The sequence below is a fragment of the Neodiprion lecontei genome, chromosome 4, assembly GCF_021901455.1.
Source record: "Neodiprion lecontei isolate iyNeoLeco1 chromosome 4, iyNeoLeco1.1, whole genome shotgun sequence".
Lineage (NCBI taxonomy): Eukaryota > Metazoa > Arthropoda > Insecta > Hymenoptera > Diprionidae > Neodiprion > Neodiprion lecontei.
In genome coordinates this window covers 22101072-22123860 of record NC_060263.1, presented here as the reverse complement: position 1 = coordinate 22123860, position 22789 = coordinate 22101072, and the positions used below count along the sequence as shown (strand labels likewise).

The 22789-nt window shown below is 40.3% G+C and overlaps 1 protein-coding gene across 1 annotated transcript; it reads right to left on the bottom strand.

The window, feature by feature from the left end:
• Nucleotides 1-837: 837 nt before the first annotated feature.
• Nucleotides 838-21869, bottom strand: LOC107218445. Its single transcript, XM_046737956.1, has 8 exons — nt 21720-21869; nt 19677-19799; nt 14379-14480; nt 12457-12792; nt 10537-10776; nt 8288-8530; nt 5388-5555; nt 838-1418 (listed from the first exon to the last, which is right to left on the bottom strand). The coding sequence occupies exons 2-8, from the start codon at nt 19779-19781 to the stop codon at nt 1353-1355; spliced, it is 1260 nt and encodes a 419-aa protein (XP_046593912.1). The 5' UTR covers nt 19782-19799; nt 21720-21869; the 3' UTR covers nt 838-1352.
• Nucleotides 21870-22789: the final 920 nt, after the last annotated feature.

The window sequence follows — 22789 nt, the reverse complement described above, 5'->3', positions numbered from 1 at the left end:
AGATTATTTCTTTTAAAATATTTTTAATTTTATGCATTTTAATTTTAATTGATATACAATGTGCGACTTTCAATACATTTTTTTATTTTATCATCTGCCTCAAAAATAGAAACGTAATAATAAGGTGGTAGAGTTTGATTATTCGATGGTCTAAAACAGGGTATGACCATGCATAATTTTCAAAGTATTTAGAAATCATGCAAGTGATACACGGAAAATGAAAGTCTCATTTTGAAATTATGTCTATCGAAGATGAAATTAATTGGAAGTGTCAACGGTTTGATATTAAGAAAAAATAAAACCCCGCTCATTTCCTAAGAAAACAATACCATATTTTATTATTACAATAATATTTATTTACACTACACAATAACAGGGGAGGATTTATATAAGTTGGTAATTAGCCTAGTTATGAATAATATTACGGTAGATTATTAAATTTCAAACGTGTCTTTAGGCTCGACACATCAAGGCAAATTTTCTTTCTTTCACTTTCGTTTCTAAAGTGGAAAGTTAAAAAAGACATTGCGTCGTGTCGTAAAGTGGATATTTACCAAACAAAAAGGGGGCAGAAAAAACAAATTAACAAAATTAGAGTAATAACGGCGATGGAAAACAGTGCCGATGAATGTCTTGCCGATCTTCCGTATACATCGTCACATCAAAACTGACTCATCTCATACACTTATCCCACGTTTCCGCAGTCTAATTAATACAGTAGGAATAAATCAGCACTGTTCCAGCATTACCTGTCTAGGTTTCGGGTAGCTCGATAAAAATTCGAATACCCGATAGTAAATAGATTCGGTAGTAACATAGTTACATAAATGAGCACTCTGTGTGGCAATGCGTCGATGGGACTATGTACAAGTCGTTTCTGTCTTTCTTCGTCTTCTTCTTCTTTTTTTTTTTTCTTTTTCTTACGGACGTAACAACAGTTTCTCCTATCTTTCACGTACATTTCGTGATTGTCCGGTCGTTTTGCGCAAAACACAAAATAAAATAAAATATAAAAAAATTGATCAAGGTATAATAGATGAAAAGAAAAACATTAAAAAAAAAAAACATATATATATATAATAATAGTAATATTCCTTTCATATAATTTAGAAGTCTTGGAAGGGCCAATTGAGGGTCGAAGGGTATTTGTTTATAGTCGAAGTGATCCGCGGGGACAAGAGGCAACTATTCGCTGTGTAGTGTTTCAGTATAAATCTCTCTTAAAATTCTTAATTATTAAAACAGCTTCGTTGCCAGATCGGTCCCACGGCTCAAAGTAGTGAACTCGGCAGCCGAAATCAGGTGGTCACCATTTTTGGTCCAGCTAACGTCGCGCTGCTCCGCGATGCGTTCTAGATGATGGAAGTGATGAGTCGCGCCTTGAAGTTAACAATTCGTTCGCTGGTCGCTGCCAAACGCTGAAAGTAAGAAAAAAAGATTTGTGAAAGTTACAATTGCCGAGTATTCTCCTGCAAATTTCGCTCGCATGCGCCGAGCATTACGATACAATTGGCCGCAAATAGGCGCGTGCCACGAGAAAAATAAGTCCGGCATAGACCGAAGGGAAGAAGAAAATAAAACTGAAAATATCGCAAGCAGTTGTAAACATGTAATCGATGTGAAGAAACCGATCACTTGTTGTGCCATTTACGTAACCAACGTAATCGCCAGAAATCAATTACGCGTTATTTATCTGGTGGTCGGTGATGTTCGAGGGATTTTGTTTCACCGAAAGCGTTGCGAAATTTAGAATTATAAACTTAGTATGGATCAAGTTTGGACATTGAAATTTTTAATTTGCTCCACAAGTTTTTATATGACATTGATGGTCGAAAAATAGAACCTAGTTGTTTTTTTTTTTTCTTTTTACTGCTTTTTAACCAACCCTATACGAGCTCATTTTCTACAATTTGGCAAGATTTAGAAAAACTTACTGAGATACAAAAAAATTTCCGAGCCATTGTCAAAAACGAAGCGTTTACAACGGTACCGGGAAGGGAATGTTAAAAAAATTTGGAAAATAACGGGGCTGTATGCTTCGACTAGTGCTTTAGCGTGAAAAATTTTGGGGAAAATCTAAAATGTCAATTTCTAATCTTGATCGATGCCGCATTTTTGGCGTAACGTATCTCTGAGAATATAGTTACAAAATCATACTCATGCGTGTCCTATTGCCTGCGCTAATTGCGTTCAGAGTTACATTGCCTAATTAATTAAGATCTTGCGAAGTTAAAAAAAAAGCAGACTCAAAACCATAAAAATATAATGTGAAACTCGCGAGTGCCCCTCGAATACCAGACGTTAGTAACTTTCGAATAAAATATGCATATGATATAGAAATACAGCAAGTTCGTTACACTCGTCAAATTAACGCCTGTGATTATTTGAAATAACGCGGTTAACACCGTCTTTCACATTCTTGCCTGAATTGTTATTCACGGACGTCTAAGATTATTAAACATAACTTAATCGGTGCCCTGGAGCTTTGAACGGATGCAGTTAGAAAAAAAAGGAGGAAAAGAAACTGGCGTATCGATTCAAGTGGTTAGAGTTCTGTTTTCGATTTCTATCCTGCACCTTGCACAGTTTCGACACGATGTTTTTTCGTTCGTTTTTAGTGCTTCTTTTTCTCTCTTCAATCACTCCGACGAATTCTTTAGCTGGTTACCGTTCCTGACTTTCGTCTCCTCGCCTATTCAAGGCTAGCTTAACGCAATAATTTGGCACTTAAATAACAAGAACCCGTCACCCGATCTTACACACCGATACCCGTGGCATACCGATTCCCCAGCTGTACCAGGCAACGGTCATCGTCGACGTCGGTTGTTGGGAGATCGACGACGACGACGACGACGACGACGACGACGCTACGCTTGCAAGCAAGGAAGGCTTGCGTAACTTTGCAGTCGGCGAACGTGTTACCTGCATCTATCTAGAGCTATTTCGTAGAGAAAGTTCGCGCGCACATTTTTGCTTTCCATTGATTTGTGAGTTGTTGCATAACCGATTCGTCATATCTGGAACGTTGGTCGGTCTTTATGTGATCGTTGGGTCAGCAGTAATGTCTCAATTTTTCAACGTTTTTTTTTTTTTTTTTTTACTTTTTAACAGCGTATAAATTTCTACACACAGGCGTATGTGCCCCGTTAGAAACGTGTTGTACCAAACCTCTTATTGAAATCTGTATCCTTTTTTTTCCTTTTTTTTTTTTTTCACTACAAATATCGATTTACCACATCAGTTCTCGTTCGTGTTTCTAATCCGGTCTGAAATTGGTCGCGTATGCGTATTTCTGAGGGTAATTAAAAATTACGAAACTCGATGTATGGAGATTTAAAAAAAAACTTGTCATCGGTAATGCTGCGGTCGCTGGCTGGTAATGTCCGATAAAAAGCAAGATGTTACGCAACAGTTACAACGACGCGGAGTAAAAAATGAATTAGCTGTTAAGTCATACGAGAGTTTCGTGCAATACGTGGTGACGAGATTAAGCAGGCTTACGGTTGACAGATTAATATGTAGTTGAATAAGGAAAAATGTATTCTCTTATTGTGTCACGTAACATCCGATGCTTGCAATAGGCTATCATTCGTTGTAATTACTCGAAACGCGATACGGTGAAACAATTCAACCGGCATTCGTGCGACGAAAGTGACATTGATTCGTGATAACAATAAGTTCAATCATTACTAAGCTCGAAACCTTTTACGTAAATTGCCACATTTTGGCCAAGCGGAGCATTGATGGTTATACTTGTTGAAAAATTTATACGCTATGCAATGAAGCAATATGTTCTGAGAATTTACGTATCTTGAGTGATTTTTGTCTTATTGTGCAATACGTTCAATAATTCACATGAAATATATATGATTATGTCAGAGCAAATTAATCAATTATACACTGAATAAACACTTGCCCGTTGTTCAAATGCGTGTGCAGATTCGTCTGACGAGTTGAAAAATTTTCTCTTCTAAATTACTTACTAATGAGTTGAGTTTTTTTTTTTTAATTTTTTTTTTTTAAATAATGTCAACACCTTTAATGTCATGGATCTAACAGTCTACATTGTATGTTAGAAGGTCGGAGAAAGTGGTACGCTTTCTGTAGGAAAGTTTGAAAAGTGCATGGCATGGCAAGTGCAAAGGGAAAAAAGAAAAAAAATTTTCATACCACACATTAAAAAGCCAATTATAATGTGGTAAATGCAGAAAAACGATAAAAAAAAATTTATCACATCTTTTGCGGTTTTATACGTGCTGAAAGGTCATATGTCAGGTGCACGCGAGTTTATACCGTTACTGAACATGATTCTTATTACATACACAACAATGAATAAAAGCACTGAGGGAAACTTCATTTGATTTAGTTATGTTGTAGAAAATTCGGATAAAATGAGTATCGTTACAATAATTATTCAAAGATTCGAAAATGCGTTACCACTAGTAACTGTATTTAATGTGATTATTGTTGTTGATGCTATATTTTCTGGTTATACCAACATTAAATATGCTAGTATAGTTTGATATATTTTTTCAGTTGAACAGAGCTTTTACGACAACTTATTATTGCACGAAAATGAAATTATTGCAATAGTATCAAGAAAATGGAGTTAACACGTACTAGGTCTTCCGATGACAGTTAGAAAACTCATTTTCATTTTCCGCTCCGAACTGTATTTCTGATCGTTCAGTCATAGTAATAATGTAAAATAGCTCAGGACCGAGCATAAGTAACCACAGCAATAATTTTCCCTCGTTGAGGGTATAATAGCTAGTACTTACGCTCTTTATTCAGCTAATGGGTCAATTTCTCAACCACAAACTTTTCGAACGTTACACGTTCCATGCATTTCGTTTAAATACAGTGAGAAAAATTTCATTTGTCACAGTAACTAGAAAAATTCAGTAAAACAGATATCGTTAAAAAAACTGTTTGAATATTGTTCGAATTACGAAAAACGGGGTACACGTAATCATTTTGCGCTATTGTCGATCCTTTTTTGGTAATTGCAACGAAAAATCAGTTTGTTCTGTTTACTCTACTTTTTTAGTTAAACAAGGCTTTAACATCAATTTATTCTTGCACGAGCATCAAAATTTCGCAACAGTTGCAAGAAAATCTAGTAACAGTGATCGTAACGAGAAAGAATAGTAACGGATAATCGACTTTCCGGCAACAGCTATAAAACTAATTTTCATTTCGTACCTAGAACTATATTTTTCGATTGTGGTAAAAAATGAAAATAGTTAAGGACCGAGCGGTAGCCGGAACTAAAAATTTCTGTCGGTGTAGAAAAAGAAAATGTAACACATCACGCACCCTTTCATTCTTTAAACGCACCAACGGCCATGCGAAAGACGAAAGGAAAATTGTAAAGGGCGACTTACAAGAATGAGGTCTTGGACGAGGTTGGAGATGCCTCGGTTGGCGATGACGAAGAGTCTGGTAATGGGCCCCGGCACTGCTTCTTGGGCCCCGGCAGCGGCTCTGGACGGATCGACCGGGGCATTGGCTGCGGCATCGCCCTGTTCCGTGCTTCCGCTACCAGCCACCAGCTGTAAATGCAACGACGTAAAGTTAGTCAGGGTCAAGGTCAAGGGTTCTCAGAGGCCGGGAATCGGGATACGAGGAGACGCAGGCTCCGTGTAGGTACTGGTCCAGCGCTCCCGACACTACGTGCTTTTCCCCCTGCTATAAACGTGACCCTGGACAAGGTGTAAACTCCTAGGGTGAGCTAATCATCTATTCATTACGGGATGTAGTGGCGGATGTAGGGAAGTATGCGGACATTTTTACAAACCACGCTCAAATTCAGGCCCTTCGCCTAGTGAAAGGCGAGGGAAAAATTCTCACTGCGGGACTACTCTGGCATACTTTTTGTACGACCGCCACAAGTTGCACAATACACCAGATCACACTAAACTATGGACACGATGAAAAGGGCAGACTTTCGGGCCATTTTTTTTTTTTTTTTTTTTCCAATCCAAACTGGTTCCGCAAATCTTTGCGATTTGAAAAACAATATCTTGTGTTTCGTTTGTTGCTCATCACTTCCCGAGGTTCGAATTTAAACGTTTCTCCAAGTTATTTCAGAGCGTTCCTGACGCGAACGGTAAAAGAAAGAATGTTGACAAAAACAAATACAAAAAAAAAATGGCTTTTCCAGTCTTCCCGCGAAATCGTGCGATACATTACATATAATTATACAAACAATACAGTGCAGATGATATTACAGTAGACAAAAAATTGACAAAATTTCATAACAACAATATTATACATTGGAGATTTAAAAACATCGTAAACAATTCGATGATCGTCAGTTGCCCGTGCTGACTCGCCGAAAGTCTTTAGTCAGGATGTCTGCGTCGCGTCGGGACCGTTGGAGGTAGCCAGAGGCTCTGGGTTCGGGGTAAATTTGACAGAGGGGATGGGAAAGGGTGGAAGAGGACGTGGGGGGTTGTTAATCGTTTGGTCGAACGAGAAGTAGGTGAGGTTAGCATGTAGCATGCGGAAACATTCGATATCACACATCAAGATGACCGGCTAAGTGTTTTGATTTTTGGCTTGTTAAACGAGCTGTTTCTTATCTTTATTCGATATTTACGACGGGTATGGTACATACATATAAGCTGACTGATAAAAATAATATTAAAATAAAGTAAGAGGAGAAAAAAATAGAGACCAACTATTTCCGATGTGACCGAAACGAAAGAAGGGACAGAACAATGCTTACGCAGCCGAAATTAAATCTTGATATGTAATTATTCAACATGCGTGTCAGGAAGAACAGACAAAGAGACTTGTACACGTATACAGACACACAGAACAGGCAGACACAGGCAGAAGAGAAAGAGGAAGGTTATTGTAAGAGACGATCTTTTTCGCAGTGGAAAGAGACTGATACTCGAACCAGATTACAAGTTAATCGTAGGTTGAGAGGATTAGGAACGGTCTTGAGTACAGTCGATAGTAAGTTATAAGAAAATTAATCAAGTTTCGAAGGTGCCAAAGAAGCAGCTGGTGCGTGTTGTGCCTTATAGAAAATTACAGTGCAATGCGTGCGATGAATACAACGGCGCGTTACATGCGTGTGACGTTCAAGTATGATTACAAAGAGTTGAGTTGAGTTGAGTTGAGTCGAGTTTCCAGCCTCGGTTAATCATTGCGTGCGTGAGCAGGCGAACACGGATTCTGCCTTACGAAAAGACGTCGTATCCGTGCACGCGTGACAATTGCAACACGTTGAATTGGAAAAGACGTGCGAGTTTTCAGTTCATTTTTCTCGACAACGTTACAACGTTCAATAACAATTATGGCTGGATGTGAAATTGAGATCGTTATCACAAAGACGTTTCGTACTGACCGAGTGCATTTCGTGTTTTATTCTACAGATTCAGCAGTGCATGAAAATCGGTTAGAGAAACTCGACGCTGTCATGTCTTAGCGTGAAATTCACCGAATACTGGGTATGCTCCATAGGTTTATTATTACCGAGAATCGGGTTACAGGTTGGTTGGCGTTAATTGTTATTGGAAATAATTGACTCGCGTTGCAGTTACATGGTGATCAACACGCTTTACGATTCTTTGCGAAGATGTAATGATCTGTGAGTGGTTGATTGGCGTATGGACGTTGTTCGCAAATTACGTCTTGAATTTTTTTCATTCTCATTACGTAACGGTTTGCGTGGTCCTTTAACTTTGTTTCTTTGCTCGGACACTGAACTATGCAGGTCCTCACACGTACTTTCCATCATCACTTGATAAGAAGTAGCACTAGTTTGATGAATGTTAATTTTGAACTACGACCGAGCACTTCAATTATTGCTGACATACAAAGTCTCATTCCGAGACGTAATGCGTAGACAGTAATTTATTCTCTAACAAGATAAATTTCAGCTCCTTGCTTGCGCACCAGGCGAAACATTGTACAAAGTATTATTATAACCCAAGTATGCAAGTTGACTAGAAAGTTTCGTGCTGTATTAAAATATAAAAATTTACCAACAATCCACACACGTATAGTTCGCTGGATTTCAACTTGGAAACACAATTTGATCAGGCAAGGCGTGAAACAAGTTCGGTACAGCGGAGAGTGCCATAGTTTAGCAACCGAAGAAAAAGTGGAAGAATAAGAATAAGAATAAGAAGAAGATGATGAAGAAATAAAATAAGAAAGAAAAAAAGACGAATAAAAAAGCGGAGAGGGAAAATACAGAGAAAGTAAGAGAGAAAGATAAAGTACGTGTCAGTGAGTGTCAGTAATGTGGTCGACAGGATTGGCGTACCCCGGGACCGGCGGTTGGATTGCCGGCTGGCGCTGCCGAAGAAGCGGGTCCTGGGGCTGAAGGACTTGGCGGGGCAGGCATCCCCATACCCATACCCATGCCCATGCCCATACCCATGGGTGCCGGGGCAGCGGGTATCGGGGCGATGTCTCGTGACGCGCTAAGACCAAGCCCAAGGCTTTGGGTACCTGCAACGACACGGTACACGGTACCAGCCGCGCGAGCCGCCGAATCCGCAGTTTGCTAAAGGCAGATAGAATAGTCTTATCGTTAAATTGATCAAAACGAGGCTCAGCTTGCGGTCCGCGGCGCGTTTTCCACGGCACAAGTATCGCTCAGCACTTCTCCTCGGCCGTTTGAGCATTCTCTGCGAGATGCGAGTTACGACGCTCCGGTATGACGGCCATCCTGAAAAAGATTCACAGCATCCGTTCGGACGTTTTATACGCTGGTTCTTACCACATGGTTAGACAATGAATCGCCCATAGTCGTCGATCTCTGAAAATGTGGAGTATATACGGAGAGAAGTTCACGGCAACGCGGTTTTTCACAGCGTGTGTTCTTTGAAACTTTCGTTTGAAAGTCAGTGCAAAGGTTGCGGTGTGGCGGGGATTCGATTGCATCCATGATTCTTTGATAAATCTTTGACTGTTTTATTATCATCGGACAGTTAGAGGATAATTTTTTTGGTCTCGAATATTTATTTGAAAGAAATGTCGAACCTGGTTTATTTCGAGGTGAAAATCTGTCGCTTGGCTATCACTCAAATACATTTCACTTTTTGCAACAACGAACCGGTGCGAATTTTCTTGTCTGTTCTGGACTGTGTTGGTTGATTTCTCCGCAAAACGGCGCAGCACTCGCGTAAACAAGGCAGTTGCGACAAACTTTATAAAATGAAAGCATGACTCGGAAGTTTTCCAACCTTGTCGTTGTATTTTTTTGTTCTTTCTTTTTTTTCGTTATTCCGCTGACTCGTCTGTCAGAGGTTACGCGAAGTCTTACGCCAGAGTTTTTACATCTTTATTACAATTAGTCAACACAGGTTTCGAACGAATGCTGTTTCAAGTCTCAAGCATTACAAGACAACTTTTTGAGTTCAAACTACTACGTTCTTGGAAACTACTTCTCCTCTTAGTATGCTGTATCGTTTTCTGCACGTCACACATGCCCTGGACTTTGAGTTGGCTTCCAGCTGTTACACGTGTTTCTTACTTTCAAACGATATATCTAGCTCCTTACGTTAGGCTGTTATTTTGATTATGTAGTTTCACGATTGGCGGTAACATTCATAAAATCCTGAAGTTCACACTACTGGTGCCAAAGAGTCCGGTCAACTATGGAAATAATGATTGGCATTTGATTTCTTCGTGCTATTAAAAATATAGACTTTCAAGATGACTCTTCTCGACACGGATATGTCTCAGTATTGATCCGAAGTGGGCCTTTCAGCTGTTTGAAATTACTTTGCAGCATGTATTATCCAAGTGAAAGGCCCGCTTCGAGACACCCTTTCTAGAATGTATTCAACGAGCAGCATTTCTTACGAATACCAGTGATATTCATTACCGGTTTTTCGCAGGAGTAAGTATCGGTCAGTGCAAAAACTAGTATTTCCATGTGTGACAGTTAGATTGAATCATTTTAAAACGACGTGTAATTAGGACGAAGTATTTATATAAACCCTCTGGCGCGGCGTAATTTCGTAATAACAATTGCGATAATGCATATAATACTGGATCGGCGTGGTTTTCAACAAGTACTTTCAAAAGTCTAACCCTTACTGCCAAGTTCTCGATTCGATACGCTACCACAGTTGCGACCGTTATAAATATTATAATTGTTCAAAGAATTTAAAGTAGCGTATAACTCTGAATCACATTAAATCGCTGCTGATTCAGATACCATGCAACTGACTTTCACTGTCTACACCAGGTGCCCTTGCGGCTGACTTGCCGTAGTTGTTGCCTCTTAACGCAGTGCGATTGTCCCAGCGGAAAAATCCACCTCGGAATCATATCGCTGTGGAAATTACACACATCCAATGACCGAAGGTTGTACGGTTCAACCTTCAGCCTCCGGCAAATAATCCTTTTTTGCACGATGCATCGCAAGTGTTCTAATTACCAGTGATCAGAACGACCTTGATTATGATATATTAATTTCATTTTTTGCCACGCATCGTATGTTATACGTATAGCTCGTTGGCAAAACAGGCAGCTATAATTTGTATGAAATTTGAAACCTACCCGGATGATGTCAAAGAGGAAGTTGCCAGAGCCGCCTCCGCTACCGCCGTTTCCGGTATCAAAGTTGAGGAACCTTTTGTTTCGGTTTTCGTCTGCCACCTCCACGTCATCCAATGGCGCAAGTTCTGGCGCCACAGCCTCGTTAGCGGCAGCTCCAGCTTGATCGTCGGCAAACTGTACTCGCACTTCGTTGTTCTGTGATTCAGCGACTATTTGATTTTCGGCTTCCGGGTTCACGTCCTGCGCAACAAACGACTGGTTTCAGCTTTTATATTACGTTTTTTTTTTTTTTACGAGAGGAGTGAATGTAAATAAATAAAAGGTTAAGAAAATTGCAGTGGAAATGATGTGTCGCAGATTTATTAAACCTGCGAGAAGAATTATAAACGTGTATGTGCAAGCGGAAAAAAATCTCCCTTGTTGAAATTGCGCCGACACTTGAGAGGCGCTGTGTTTTTTGTATAACATGTTTTTTCACACCAATCATTGCCACGTCGGACAAATATTGTGGTAAATAAATTGCAGTAGATCATTCCACACATCGAACGGTAAAGCTCAACTTCATTCGCGAGGTAAGCTCGGTTTTCGCAGCTGTCGAGGATAACAGGGGCTTGAAGAATGTCAGGCATAAACGGGGTGCTTGGTTCTTTCCGATCAGAAAAAACGTGAAATCATATCGAGTATTACTCTGTGATTTAGTACGTATTCGATTTTCTTTTTGTAGTATCCTTAACACAATAAACTCGTAAACGATAATCTATAGTCGGTCTTAAAAAATTGCCGTATGTTCCAGTCTGATAGCAATGCGATTTTGAAATGAGATATTTTCAGGTTGAATGCCAACGGTACAGTTGATGCAAATTGTTTTTTTGCTATCTGTCGCAACGGTAATTGTGTCCGTCAGGGTAATTTCTACGGTGCAAGGTTACTATTTTTTACAAGGAATTTATAATACAAGAAAAACCAGTGAATTCTAAGGTCGTACTAATACAGTTCTCACATATACCACATCGGTGATTCTTACTCCAATAAATTTACCACAACACAACCGTACGACTAATTGTACGGATTAACAAACTACTAAACAAATTACCAATGAGTGTACTTAAATCAATTAAAAGAAGAATTTTCAAATCAAAAAAAGAAGAAAACAAGAAGAAGGTTATTTGACTGGGGAATTTTTTTCCGTGTACGGTTAGTGTTAGAAAAGATCTACAGATTGGCTCTCATACCGTCTTAGATTTATGGAGCCGAATCATATACATGTAATAAAGGACTTTTACAATCTTTCAACTATAATACAATCAGCCAATGCCATGTAAAAGTCCCTGTTTTATGGTAATGTTGCAACGCTTCTCCATTGCTTGATACAATTTTTCTGGATAGACGATACGGATGTTACAAGGTTGAAGGTAGACCTAGGCGTCGTATCTAGGCATATTAATACGAATGTTGGTGTGTCACGTCGTATCAACGCTGGTAACTACACTACGCAACAACTAGTGGTCCCATTCAGTCTGGATGGGATGTACCGTGCCGGTGGTCAATAACGTTTGCACGGTATTTGGATGGTGATGAGTTAATGTGAACCAAATATGACGAGAGAAACTACGATGTCGAGGAGATCTACGAGTATGGAAGAATTGAGGTAACCCTCGTAAAGTGGGTACCTGATTACGCTGCACGTAGCGTCAATTCTACGGAGCGATGAAAGAATAATGAATATCGAGGATAAGCGAACGCTGCACAAATGCTTCACGTGAGTGCATAACGAACGATGAAAACATGAGGACAAACATGTAGAGAAGAAAGATGTTAAGAGGAGATGCGAAAAGTATCAGAGACTTCGAGATACTCAGGTGAAACCCGCGCAGTAGTCCCATAATGAAGAGGTTGTCGGAGGATATTTGCAGTCGGTCATGGCAACTGCGTTTGCGCCGTTTGGGTATCGGTTAACGGTGAGTCGGAGGACTCCGTATTATCGTCGGCTTCCTGATCAGGAGGAAATGTGGGCAGAGTTAAGGAGACTCGTGAGCCGTCACGACTATCCGAAACTACTTCATTGGCACTGTCGGATACGTCGCTTTCCTCGTCATCGTCGCCAAAAGGAGATGGCGCTTCTACGGTGGTTCCAGCATTTGACTTCTTTTCTCCCATTCCGTTGCCATTCGTGTTTCGCAATGCATTGCGGAGCAAAATGGGACCAACGACACGAATCAGTTCGCCGGTAATCATGTTCACCTTTTGTTCGACTATCTAGAAAACAAGCGGGCTTAGATCCTCTCTTTCTTTGTGCATTATGAGAGTCGAAACATGCTTGCATTTGATGAAGTCAAGCCGGGTAACAAACGGTGATTATTAGGTGTGACTTTATCACGCCGACAGTGGCTATCAGTCAATTTTCGTCGAGACCATAAGAACTTCTACGATGTGTTATGTCTACTTCGAATTATTGTCTGATTACGATGAAAGAGAAAATAAATAAAACGTGTAACTGGAATGGACCCGATTTTCTAATTTTTCTGACGATAATCGCACGAATAAAATATCGCCCATCCGCTCCTGTGACACGCGCTATTTTTTTCAACACCTGTGAAGGAAAGTTTGATTCTTAAAATTGATTTACACGACAGTGCGCATTCGCCAAAGAAAGCTCTAGGGTGTTAAATGGAGCATTTCAATTGCGCGCATGCGCCAACATCGTTTTACCGCACCAGAAAATGAAACTATCGAACCAAACGTTGGAAAAAACAAATTCCGGACTTTCACTAATTGGGACCGTAAAGACGAATTTACAGCCGTCTACAAATGGTTGACGCAGCTCAGTAAATACGAAATGAAAACTTTGGCCACAACAATATAATTATACACATTACATGTACAATTTGTTACGTCATTTTATGACAAAACCAGACATCTGTTTGACAGCTTGTGCTAATTGCACAGGTCTCAGGATTTATTTCCTGATTTTCGCGATGTTCCACCGCGACAGTTGTTAAACGTACACTGTGATAATGACGCGTGGTGTACAATAACGCAGCGTTCTTTGGTCTCGAACAAAATGAGTGAATGACTTTCTCGGGAGGAATGTCGATTAAGGCTGGGTTCGGCCCACACATGTTAAATATGTGAACGTAGCGATATATCGGTACAGCACAAGGGCACCCTAAGCTTTGGACGGAAGCTTTTGATGCACTACTCGGGGGTTGTGGGGGGCAGATTCGACCAGCCTTTAGTCGAGTCGGGTGTACATAACAAGCAGGACCAGAGTGCTGAATACCAAGAGAAGGCGAAGGTCCCGAGAATCGGGTAGTTCCGAACTGTGTCAAGGAGATCTTCCCCGTCAAGTTTCATCCGTGAATTGATCAACGTTTAAACTTTATCTGCATCGATCAACGCGACTACTTCGAAGTTAACGACACACGATTACGTCGGCACGTAAGCGTAACTCTCAATGAATTTTTGTTCACAGGTGGTATATTCGTTGTGATACTTGAGCGTCGGTTTTTTTTAACGCAATCGAATAATCTTACGGATGTTCAAATCCCGATTGTTTTTAATCAAAACTATTACACACGTTCCGATTCAACGGAAAGTTTATGCGGTGTCGTATAGGTTCGGCTGATGAATCGGTAACTGGTATCTGGATCAAAGTAGCTGAATGACAAACAGGTGGTAAAATTCATCATTTAAGCATACGGTATTTTTTTCTATTCCTAATGGTAGTCATTGATTATTATTCTTATTTGTTAGAATTGCCATTCGGAATGTTACGGGATTTAGTTGGATGTTCAGCACTTAGGTGGTTGCCCTTTAACCTCGGCGACCGACGGCGTGCTCACCTGTGACAAACCGGGAAACAGCTGTCTCAGCAATCCGATTGTCCTTTTACTCCTCAGCGCAGCTTCGTTGTCAGCTTCGACAACCATCAATCTGTCGAGATCCTGAAAAATACTCAACGATTGTTTTCTCGTCTTCGAAATGTCGCAACGTCGTTTAAGAAGGTTGCACGGTTAAATATCGATACTTGTTTGATAATCTCATTACTGTCGCACGTCGAGCATTTCTTTAATAATTACATTCGTAAGGTACGGTGCTTCGTTCAATAATGCGAAAAAGAACAGACTAAAACTAACGGACTAATTATTTCAGACTGTTTGGTAGACTTGTTTGATTTCAATTTGCCACGAGACATTTCACACGGAAAGTTATTCCGTACATTATCATGACAATTTTTATTTAATCGTTAGTACCGTTGAATATTTAAGTTTTCAAGACTGCACAGATATAGATTTCGATCAAAAAATGGCAATTATAACTGAAAAGATCGCTGAGAGAAAAAAGATGTGTTTAGGTGAATTCGTGAAAAACGGTTTTCCAAACAAAATCACCCATTGTGACGTGAAATTGAACGATTCAACCAAATTGTTCACCGTTTTAAAACAGTTCCAAGTCAATATCGAAGCTTTTGTTCGTAAGTTTTACAGTCTCTTTTTCTAGATTTCCACGACAAATACCACAGTTTGCGAATTTAACAATTTGACAAGCACTTGACGAGCGACCATCTTGTAATAAATTTGAAAAAAGTATTAATTTTCAACCGCACAACCTCTTAAAGTACTCGGTCAACTCTCTTCGCGGGTCAGCTGGCGTCCAGTATTCAGTTCGAGCAAGCAACTATCCGAGAATCTACTCGTTCATTACGTCGCAGTCGCATAGAAATTGATTCATCTAAGTACCGACGGAGTTGATCACTTTTCAATTATTCGAAGGACCCAACCGAGCCACTTCGCATCGCCGTTCACTCGCTCTTCCACCTTCGGGCTCGGTAATGATTACTCATTCCAGGCTTATAGGCCGCGCGATTATATTAAAAATAAAAAACAGCGTATCGCGTGACCTTCAAATGCATCTAATTAAATTTTGCGTTGTGTATAATTATTGGGCAATCAGAAAATTTATTCGGCTGTTATATGCGTGTGTTTGAGGTCAGGGATCCTCGTCTAGATGTCTAGAAAAGCGTTTATGGGATACTACTGATTGAATGCTAAAGCCTCAACCTGTTCTTCACCGCCGTATCGAGTAGGCTTTGAATTACGTGACTACTTAACCTGCAGCGTTGCATTGCCTGCATTTTAACTTTGCCCTGTAACGTATCGATTTAGCAATTTCATTCAATTTCAGCCGTCGTCGATCGAATTTCACGGGGGTGATGATAAGTTACGATTGGTCAACTAGTGGCTGTTGTGCAGTCAATGCTTTGGTCCTTATCACGGAAATTCAATAGGGTTAAAATAAATAAAATTAGGTCATTAGGTCGGCTAAAAAAAAAAGTGTATTTCGGTGTCACGATTTTTTTCACTTCGAAAATACTAGCTTGAGTTTCGTAAAATACTTTAACGGCCAAGTATTTACAATCGAAAAACTATAAATCAGATTCTAGTGAAAAATGTTTATGTGCCTACGATATGTATTGAGGCACGTGTCTGAACTATCTGGAAAAATTACTAATTCTTGGTCCTTGAGTTAAATCGATGAGCTCTTCACAATCTTGTGCAATTATTGATACAGGAGTAAAAAATTTGGGTTGACAGTTATTCACGAATTTAATGGAAAGAACGCAGTCAAATTGAGCAATGCAGAATATTGTGTGGATAAAAAATGATTCCACTCACAAGACGAGCACTGGTAAGTGGGTAAAATTCAATTAGTGTAACGTGTAATTAACAAATTGAGCCAAGTGTGATTTCTCGTCGATTTCTCGTCCACAAAAATAATAAACGAGAAACGAAGAAATAAATGGTTAGCATTAATTAAATTCGGATTGTACTAAATTCCACTTCGATTTGATTGGCTGACCAGTGATGACGATACTGTTATTCATCACTGACGCCTGTCTGGTTGATAGACTGAAAATATTCGCTTTATGGCTTACAAGCTTACGGTGGAAGCCGAGAGGCGATTTTTCAAGAAGAAATAGCGACTTTGTTAATTCGCTGCAGCAGCTGCGTTGACTATAGGAGCCAATGTTACTCAACCGCCAAGATATTGTTCTACTTTCCCTCAAAACTTGTTCCTCGAGTAGTTCGAGCGGTCACGTAGTCGTATATTATAAGTGTTTAGCATATTTTAACGAAGCTTGGAAGTTATCAAATTCACGCAATGCCGAAAGTCGAAATCAACACGTTTTCCCCGTTACGTAAAGCGTGAAAAATCATTTATTTTGATAACCTGACGAATGACTTGAGACGCGAATAAATATTTAGAAAATATCTCGTCTATCCAGGAATCTCAGTTTTCTACTCTTACGTAGGTACACGTGGTACAACCACTCGCGACACGATTAGGTGATGATAAAACGTTGGCAATATTAGCATAAGAGAATTGGTGAGTAAAATTATTCAAAGTGAGAGTGTGTTGTTTTTTCTTTCTTACTTTTTCTTCGCCTATACATTTAACCACTCCAACCAAGAATTAAGTATGGCCAAGTGTAAAATTGATTTACGAGACTCAGAGAGCCGGTCGATCCCATGACTCAGACCGCAAAAGTTTCTCCGGATGATCGATTTGGATTGCTTGGTCCGATCTTCGACTCAAAACTATGCAAACATTTAATTCGTGCTTTGGTCGACCTCTTCGCCATTAGTCTTGTCAGATTCGCGTCTGCCCGTCCATCGTAACGGTTCAAGAATGTTTACCGGTAACCCGTGTCTTCCGATGCTTCTGTCCGGACCTCTACTTTCCATTGAACGCCGATCAACCGAAGAAAGTGTCCGACGACGGTTGCCCCGTTGGCGTCGGGTGAAAGTCTCGAGTCTTCTGGCATCGAGGAGCGTTGAGATTACAAGCAATAGTTACACCGTCTCTCCGCTTTATTCATGAAATTCAACCCAAGCGATTGTTTTTTACTTTTTCTTTCGCCTCTTTGGCGTTGATTTTGAAATGAAAACCAATTTCTGGACCCGAACGCTTCCACCTTAGAACTTGTCTTTGAGCCTCGTGTAAATTGTGTAAATAATTCCTAATTACCCTCGATTATAGCGTATCAGTCCATTTTCGTTGTACTGTAGCGAAATTTTCTAATTAGCCAGATAATTATGTACAGTTTTCGGTAAAGGCGAACCACGAACAATTTAGTTACAGGGTCGTCCGGCAATGATAATCCGAGGTTAATTCTAGACAGGGAATTTACCTAATTCAGATATTTAGAAAGCGTCTTGGGTGGAGAGGATCGATGAAATTTCGGGCCTTGAAAGTGGCAGCAATTGTGCGTGGTGGAAGTTGCGTAGCGGCGCATCCGCAGCTCCACCGGACGTGCGGATCAAACGGGTTTTGCGTGCCGGAGTTCGATCGTCTTGGAAATTGTAATTAGGTATGATTGTCGCACGAATAGTGGTCATTTCCGAAAACTGTTGATTCTCACGATGACACCGGAAGTTTCACCTACGCGAGCTGAGAGGCGGACAGTTGCAAAGACAACGGCATGTTTCACAATCGGACCGGAATCGTTTGAATCGTTGTAAAAATTTACGTTCAGACAGAAAGTTTCTAACGCGAATTATGCGTGGATCATCCCACTACCGAAGTGAAGAATGTAGTTAAACATATCGATGCAACAACATCTCAAAAATTGGTTAAACCGTTCGCTTTTTTCTACACTATGGTGTAAAAACTTGCCTTTCATCTTTTGAAACGTAAAATACATGAAATAAAGATAAAATTTCCTGACAAATCGATCGCCGCTATATATTTTGTACAGTTATTCTCACATTGCGAGAAAAATGCAAATTTTGAAAATAACCTTAATTTCTGAAACACGTCTAAAACATCGCAAAATCGTCCAAAAAGTTTTCGACTCGAAATTTTTATTTTAACGTGAACGTAATTATTCAGTTGCAATATGTTTTCTGGGTTTGAGGTAAACCGCACCTACTACTGTTATTAATTATTTCCAAGGCAAATTTTTATCTTTTCTTACACTGAGACTATGCAGGAATATTTTGATCGATTCGATTTCAAAACAAAAGAAACTGACTGTGACCGTACGATGAGAAACGAGAGCTCGAAGCTCACTCTGGTGAATTTTATTCAATAAGAAAATGCCTTGATCACAGAATGTTTACTCTTCAAATTTACCGTACACTGATATTGTGTCATTCGAATTTCGTGATGCAATTTCCGAACCTACATTTCCACCATTGGCCCGCACTGTTCATGGTAATAAACATACATCAATATACGCATGTAACGTTGTTGCTACACTATATTATAACAAATACGCATTACTGCAGACAAATTACTAGTCCAGACATGCTTGAAATGAGCTAAATGGCGCGTACTGCGCGTTTCGCATGGGAAGAACTTCAAATAACTGAATTGAGGAAAACTTCTGAAATTCAAAATATACGTATTGACGTGTTGACGAATGGTATCGCAATAATACGGTATAACTTTGAAAGCGATTTAACCCAGGTCAAGTAGTTCGTGCACCCAAGTCTTATACTGAAAATTACGCATGCCGGGTACGTTTCATTTTACGCTTCTGAATAATTCAGAAATACGTCGATGCAGCGCATGCGTTTATAATAATAATAATAATAATAATAATATATATATATACTTGGCAGCTGATGCAGATTCAATATTTTGACGGATTGTTTCGTTCTCTCAGAATACTCATTCAAATAAACTCACGTACGTTGAGAGAAAGTGGCGTGTTTCGCTAATTAATCGACTGACGTATGAAAGTTAAAAATTTTACAAATAAAGACACCCGGCACTTTGGCGTATTTATATGAAACCTTTTCATAACAATGCGGTCTCTTAATTCTACGAAGGATAGAGGACAACGAAATCCATGAATTTATTTTTGAAAGTCATCAGACCGGTCACGACGCACTTGAAAAATGCAAATTTCACAATTCGTAGCCATTTTAGAGTTTCCGCGAACTGCTTCGTGAGCGTGAAATACTTTGCGCGAGGTAATCAAGCAAACCCGGAATCGTTCTGACCCATTTTCCAATTCTTCTCAGCGGGAATGAGCCGAGTCCTCAATCGCTTGGACTACACATTTCCATTTTTACTCAACTAATTTCAACCGTCTTTTCGTAATATCGTAATAATTTTATTCACAAACACACCTGTCCTGCTGGCACCAGGCTTTCCGGCTGCTGAACCGGAAGCGAATGGACCACCGCGACGCAGAGTGTCGCCATCGCCGTTATCATCACTCTCGAACACCTCATCTTGTTTGCGGACTAATTCTGAAAATAAATAAAGTCAATTTAAAAATTGAATTTCGGCCTCTTCGCGCAAGTCCGAATCCGTTGATTTTCACTGTCGATTGGTTTGATCGGTTGACTCTTGGTCAAAACGGTAAATACTACTAACATGACACGTCACGAGGATATGCTGATAACGTTTTTAATATTTATTGACAATCTAGGTCTGACGGTTAGTTGAATTCACTAGCTTACAGTGGTGGGTAACTGTTAACCGGCGGTTAAATAATTTTCGGTAAGAAAGACGAGCTAAAGAGAATAAATGGATGACTTTTGTTTCGCACCTTGGACGGTGGTTACTTTCTTAATACTATATTTCTCAAGGATAATCTCACGGAACAAAGATGTCGCGAAACATTTGAAATCTTTCGGACAATGTAAACGGGCTCATCTGATCTCACGGGGTAATTTTATGGGTGAAGGGTGAACAATGTTTGTGCCCTAGGTGTTCCACCAGAAGAAGTATAATTCCTCTTCAATGATTCGAGATAAAAAATATTATTTTCACGCGAATGAAGTCAGTTCAAAGGCACAAATCTAACACCGATTCTACGCGGTTAAAACAATCGAGACTCGACGTTGATAAAAGTTCGCTGAAACTCTTTCCAAGCAACTATTCTCGTTGAATAATGAAGTTAATCGTAACCGAAATCGCAACTTACACTGGAATAAAAATTTTCATTTACAATTTGTAAGACAATTTAACTTTTGACACCAAAAAAAAAAACGCTTGTCAAAATTTTCAGAAATTATTCGAAGGTAAAGAATGGCGAAATCACCGATTGTTTCGATAATAATCGCACCTAATTGAGAAACGAGCGCCTTAATAGCCGATTCGATAGGCTAGTCAGATCTCGGTTAGGTGGGCAACCAGACAAGTATAACTCCTTTCTACTACCACACAGATCAGCTCTCGTGACTATCACTTTCAATATACGAATCGAAAGTGGCCGCACATGTTCGTTCGCCTCAAGATCCCTGCTCCCCGACGAACAGCTTATATACTCTTTCGAACCGCACGGGAAATATTCGGGAGAAAATGCCTCGGGGTGAAGATGAAATCGAATTATCGTTAATGCGACAACTTGAACGATGGGTTTTTTCTCGGCCCGAGGCCAAAGGTATGGCTGGGATACGTTTTAAAGACATAATAGACGATTAATTATTGATTTAGGAAAATATGGCCGTTCGAATGTCTACCTTTCCGTTCTCGAGCGCCGAATGACAGTCTTAATAATAATGCAACGACGACTGCGACGTCGGAACAATAACGATTCAAAGCACATGTTCCTCGGATGGAGGCCACCCGTTGCAACACTACCAGGTCGTTTAGATTCTTGTTACAAGCGCGATTATCAAGCGTGTAAGATATCGCGTACGGTATCACAGACCAATTGTGCAATTGTCTAATTCAAATTCATTCGAGACGTAACTTTGCGCGGGTTTCTTTGACGCAGCTGGCCTATAATAAATATTGTGAAAAATTTCTACTTTCATTTCTCGCCAATTTCACCCGTGTAACGTTATCCGACCGAACTCTATACCGGAATCCGATGTACCTAGTAAGAATAGCGAATTATTAACAGCTACAAACAGTTTCCGTTGTCCGTACGTTCGATGAAAGAAAGAAAGAAAGTGGGAAAGAATAAAAAAGCTTCCGTCCGATCCTTCGTTAACCAAAGCTCAGTGCCAACAACACTTTGATTTCTCACAGACGACGCGAAAGGGCGCGCTTTTTCCCATGCTCTAAAACCAACCACCTTAGAAACGTCCGTCCAACTCGTCCCTCACTAGGCGTACAACGCATTCACGAACGGCGTAATCCTATCCGTGTCGATAAATTTTGCGATAAGAAGTCGAATCGGAAACGATACGCGGACAATGCAGTTTACGGAAACTCACCACACACAGTTCCGTCACTCTCGTAAAACTCAACTCAAACTCCGACTTGGCTTGAGCTGCCGGTTGCTTGCTCGTCTGGCAGACTTTCTGTGACTGTCTGTGTGACTACGGTCAGTGAGCGGTTTATATTAGCGGGTGGGGCTGCTGCCGCCACCTCTACCTTCTACTCGTTATACCAACCGACCACCATGCACTCCACGGGGAAAAAAGGGGGAGTCGCCAGCGAGATCAGACGAACAGCGCCGGCAGCGAGATGCGATCGCCTAATATGTGTAACATTTCCACCTAGTTCTCCGGACTTTTCGCAAATCCGCAGGACGGCGTCGCTCAATTAAGCATCGTCGTCGGTCCTCGGTCACGAACGAGTTCCAGGAAAGTCCGGCCGACGGAGAAGGTGTCCGTGTCACAATTATTAGCCTGTAATTCTGGGAGAGCGGAGGAGGATTGCTTCTACACTTCCGGGTGCAGAGCATAACGCTTGGTGATTAGGAGACTCCGCAAGGTTTTTATTGGCCGGTTGCTCGGTCAGATATTTCGGCAAAACATCCGTCGTGAGTCTTTATGACTCAATCGACGTCGCGCCTTGGATATACCGAATTTTTGTCGACTTAATTCAATTCTTTCCTTTCCTTAGGCATTTTTTCCGGTTTTCTTTTTTCCCGGTCTCACACGTCGAAAGCCTGATACCGGATTTCGTTGCAAAAACTGGTATTTTATGATTTTACACAGTCTTCCTGGAATCCATAATTATCCTGAAGAGGGGCACGTAAACCATCGGGTTCTACGAAACGGAAAGAGAAGTGAAAAGGTATACATAAGTTGAAAATATTTTCTGACGAGTCTACGAGAATAGAATTATATATTTGACGCTGCAAATTTTGTATATCGAAAAGCCTCGAGGGCCGGATGATCGTTGCGTAGTTATCTGAAGTTACATGAGTTGTTTTCGTTCCGTTTACAGCATTACCGATCAATGCGAGTGGGATTTTTGTAGAAATTCATTTTTCATGCCTGCAGTCAGTCTTTCAATTGTGCATGCTGATGCGGCCCGAAGGCTAAAAGATCGTTAC

Bases quoted from the DNA above. Each gene is read 5' to 3' on its own strand.
- LOC107218445 (XM_046737956.1), bottom strand. From the start codon at position 19,781: ATGAGGTGTTCGAGAGTGATGATAACGGCGATGGCGACACTCTGCGTC. The intron at 14,481-19,676 runs GTGTGTTTGTGA...AGTATTTTTCAG, and splicing joins GCCTGGTGCCAGCAGGACAG to GATCTCGACAGATTGATGGT. The intron at 12,793-14,378 runs GTGAGCACGCCG...CTTGTTTTCTAG, and splicing joins TGTTTCCCGGTTTGTCACAG to ATAGTCGAACAAAAGGTGAA.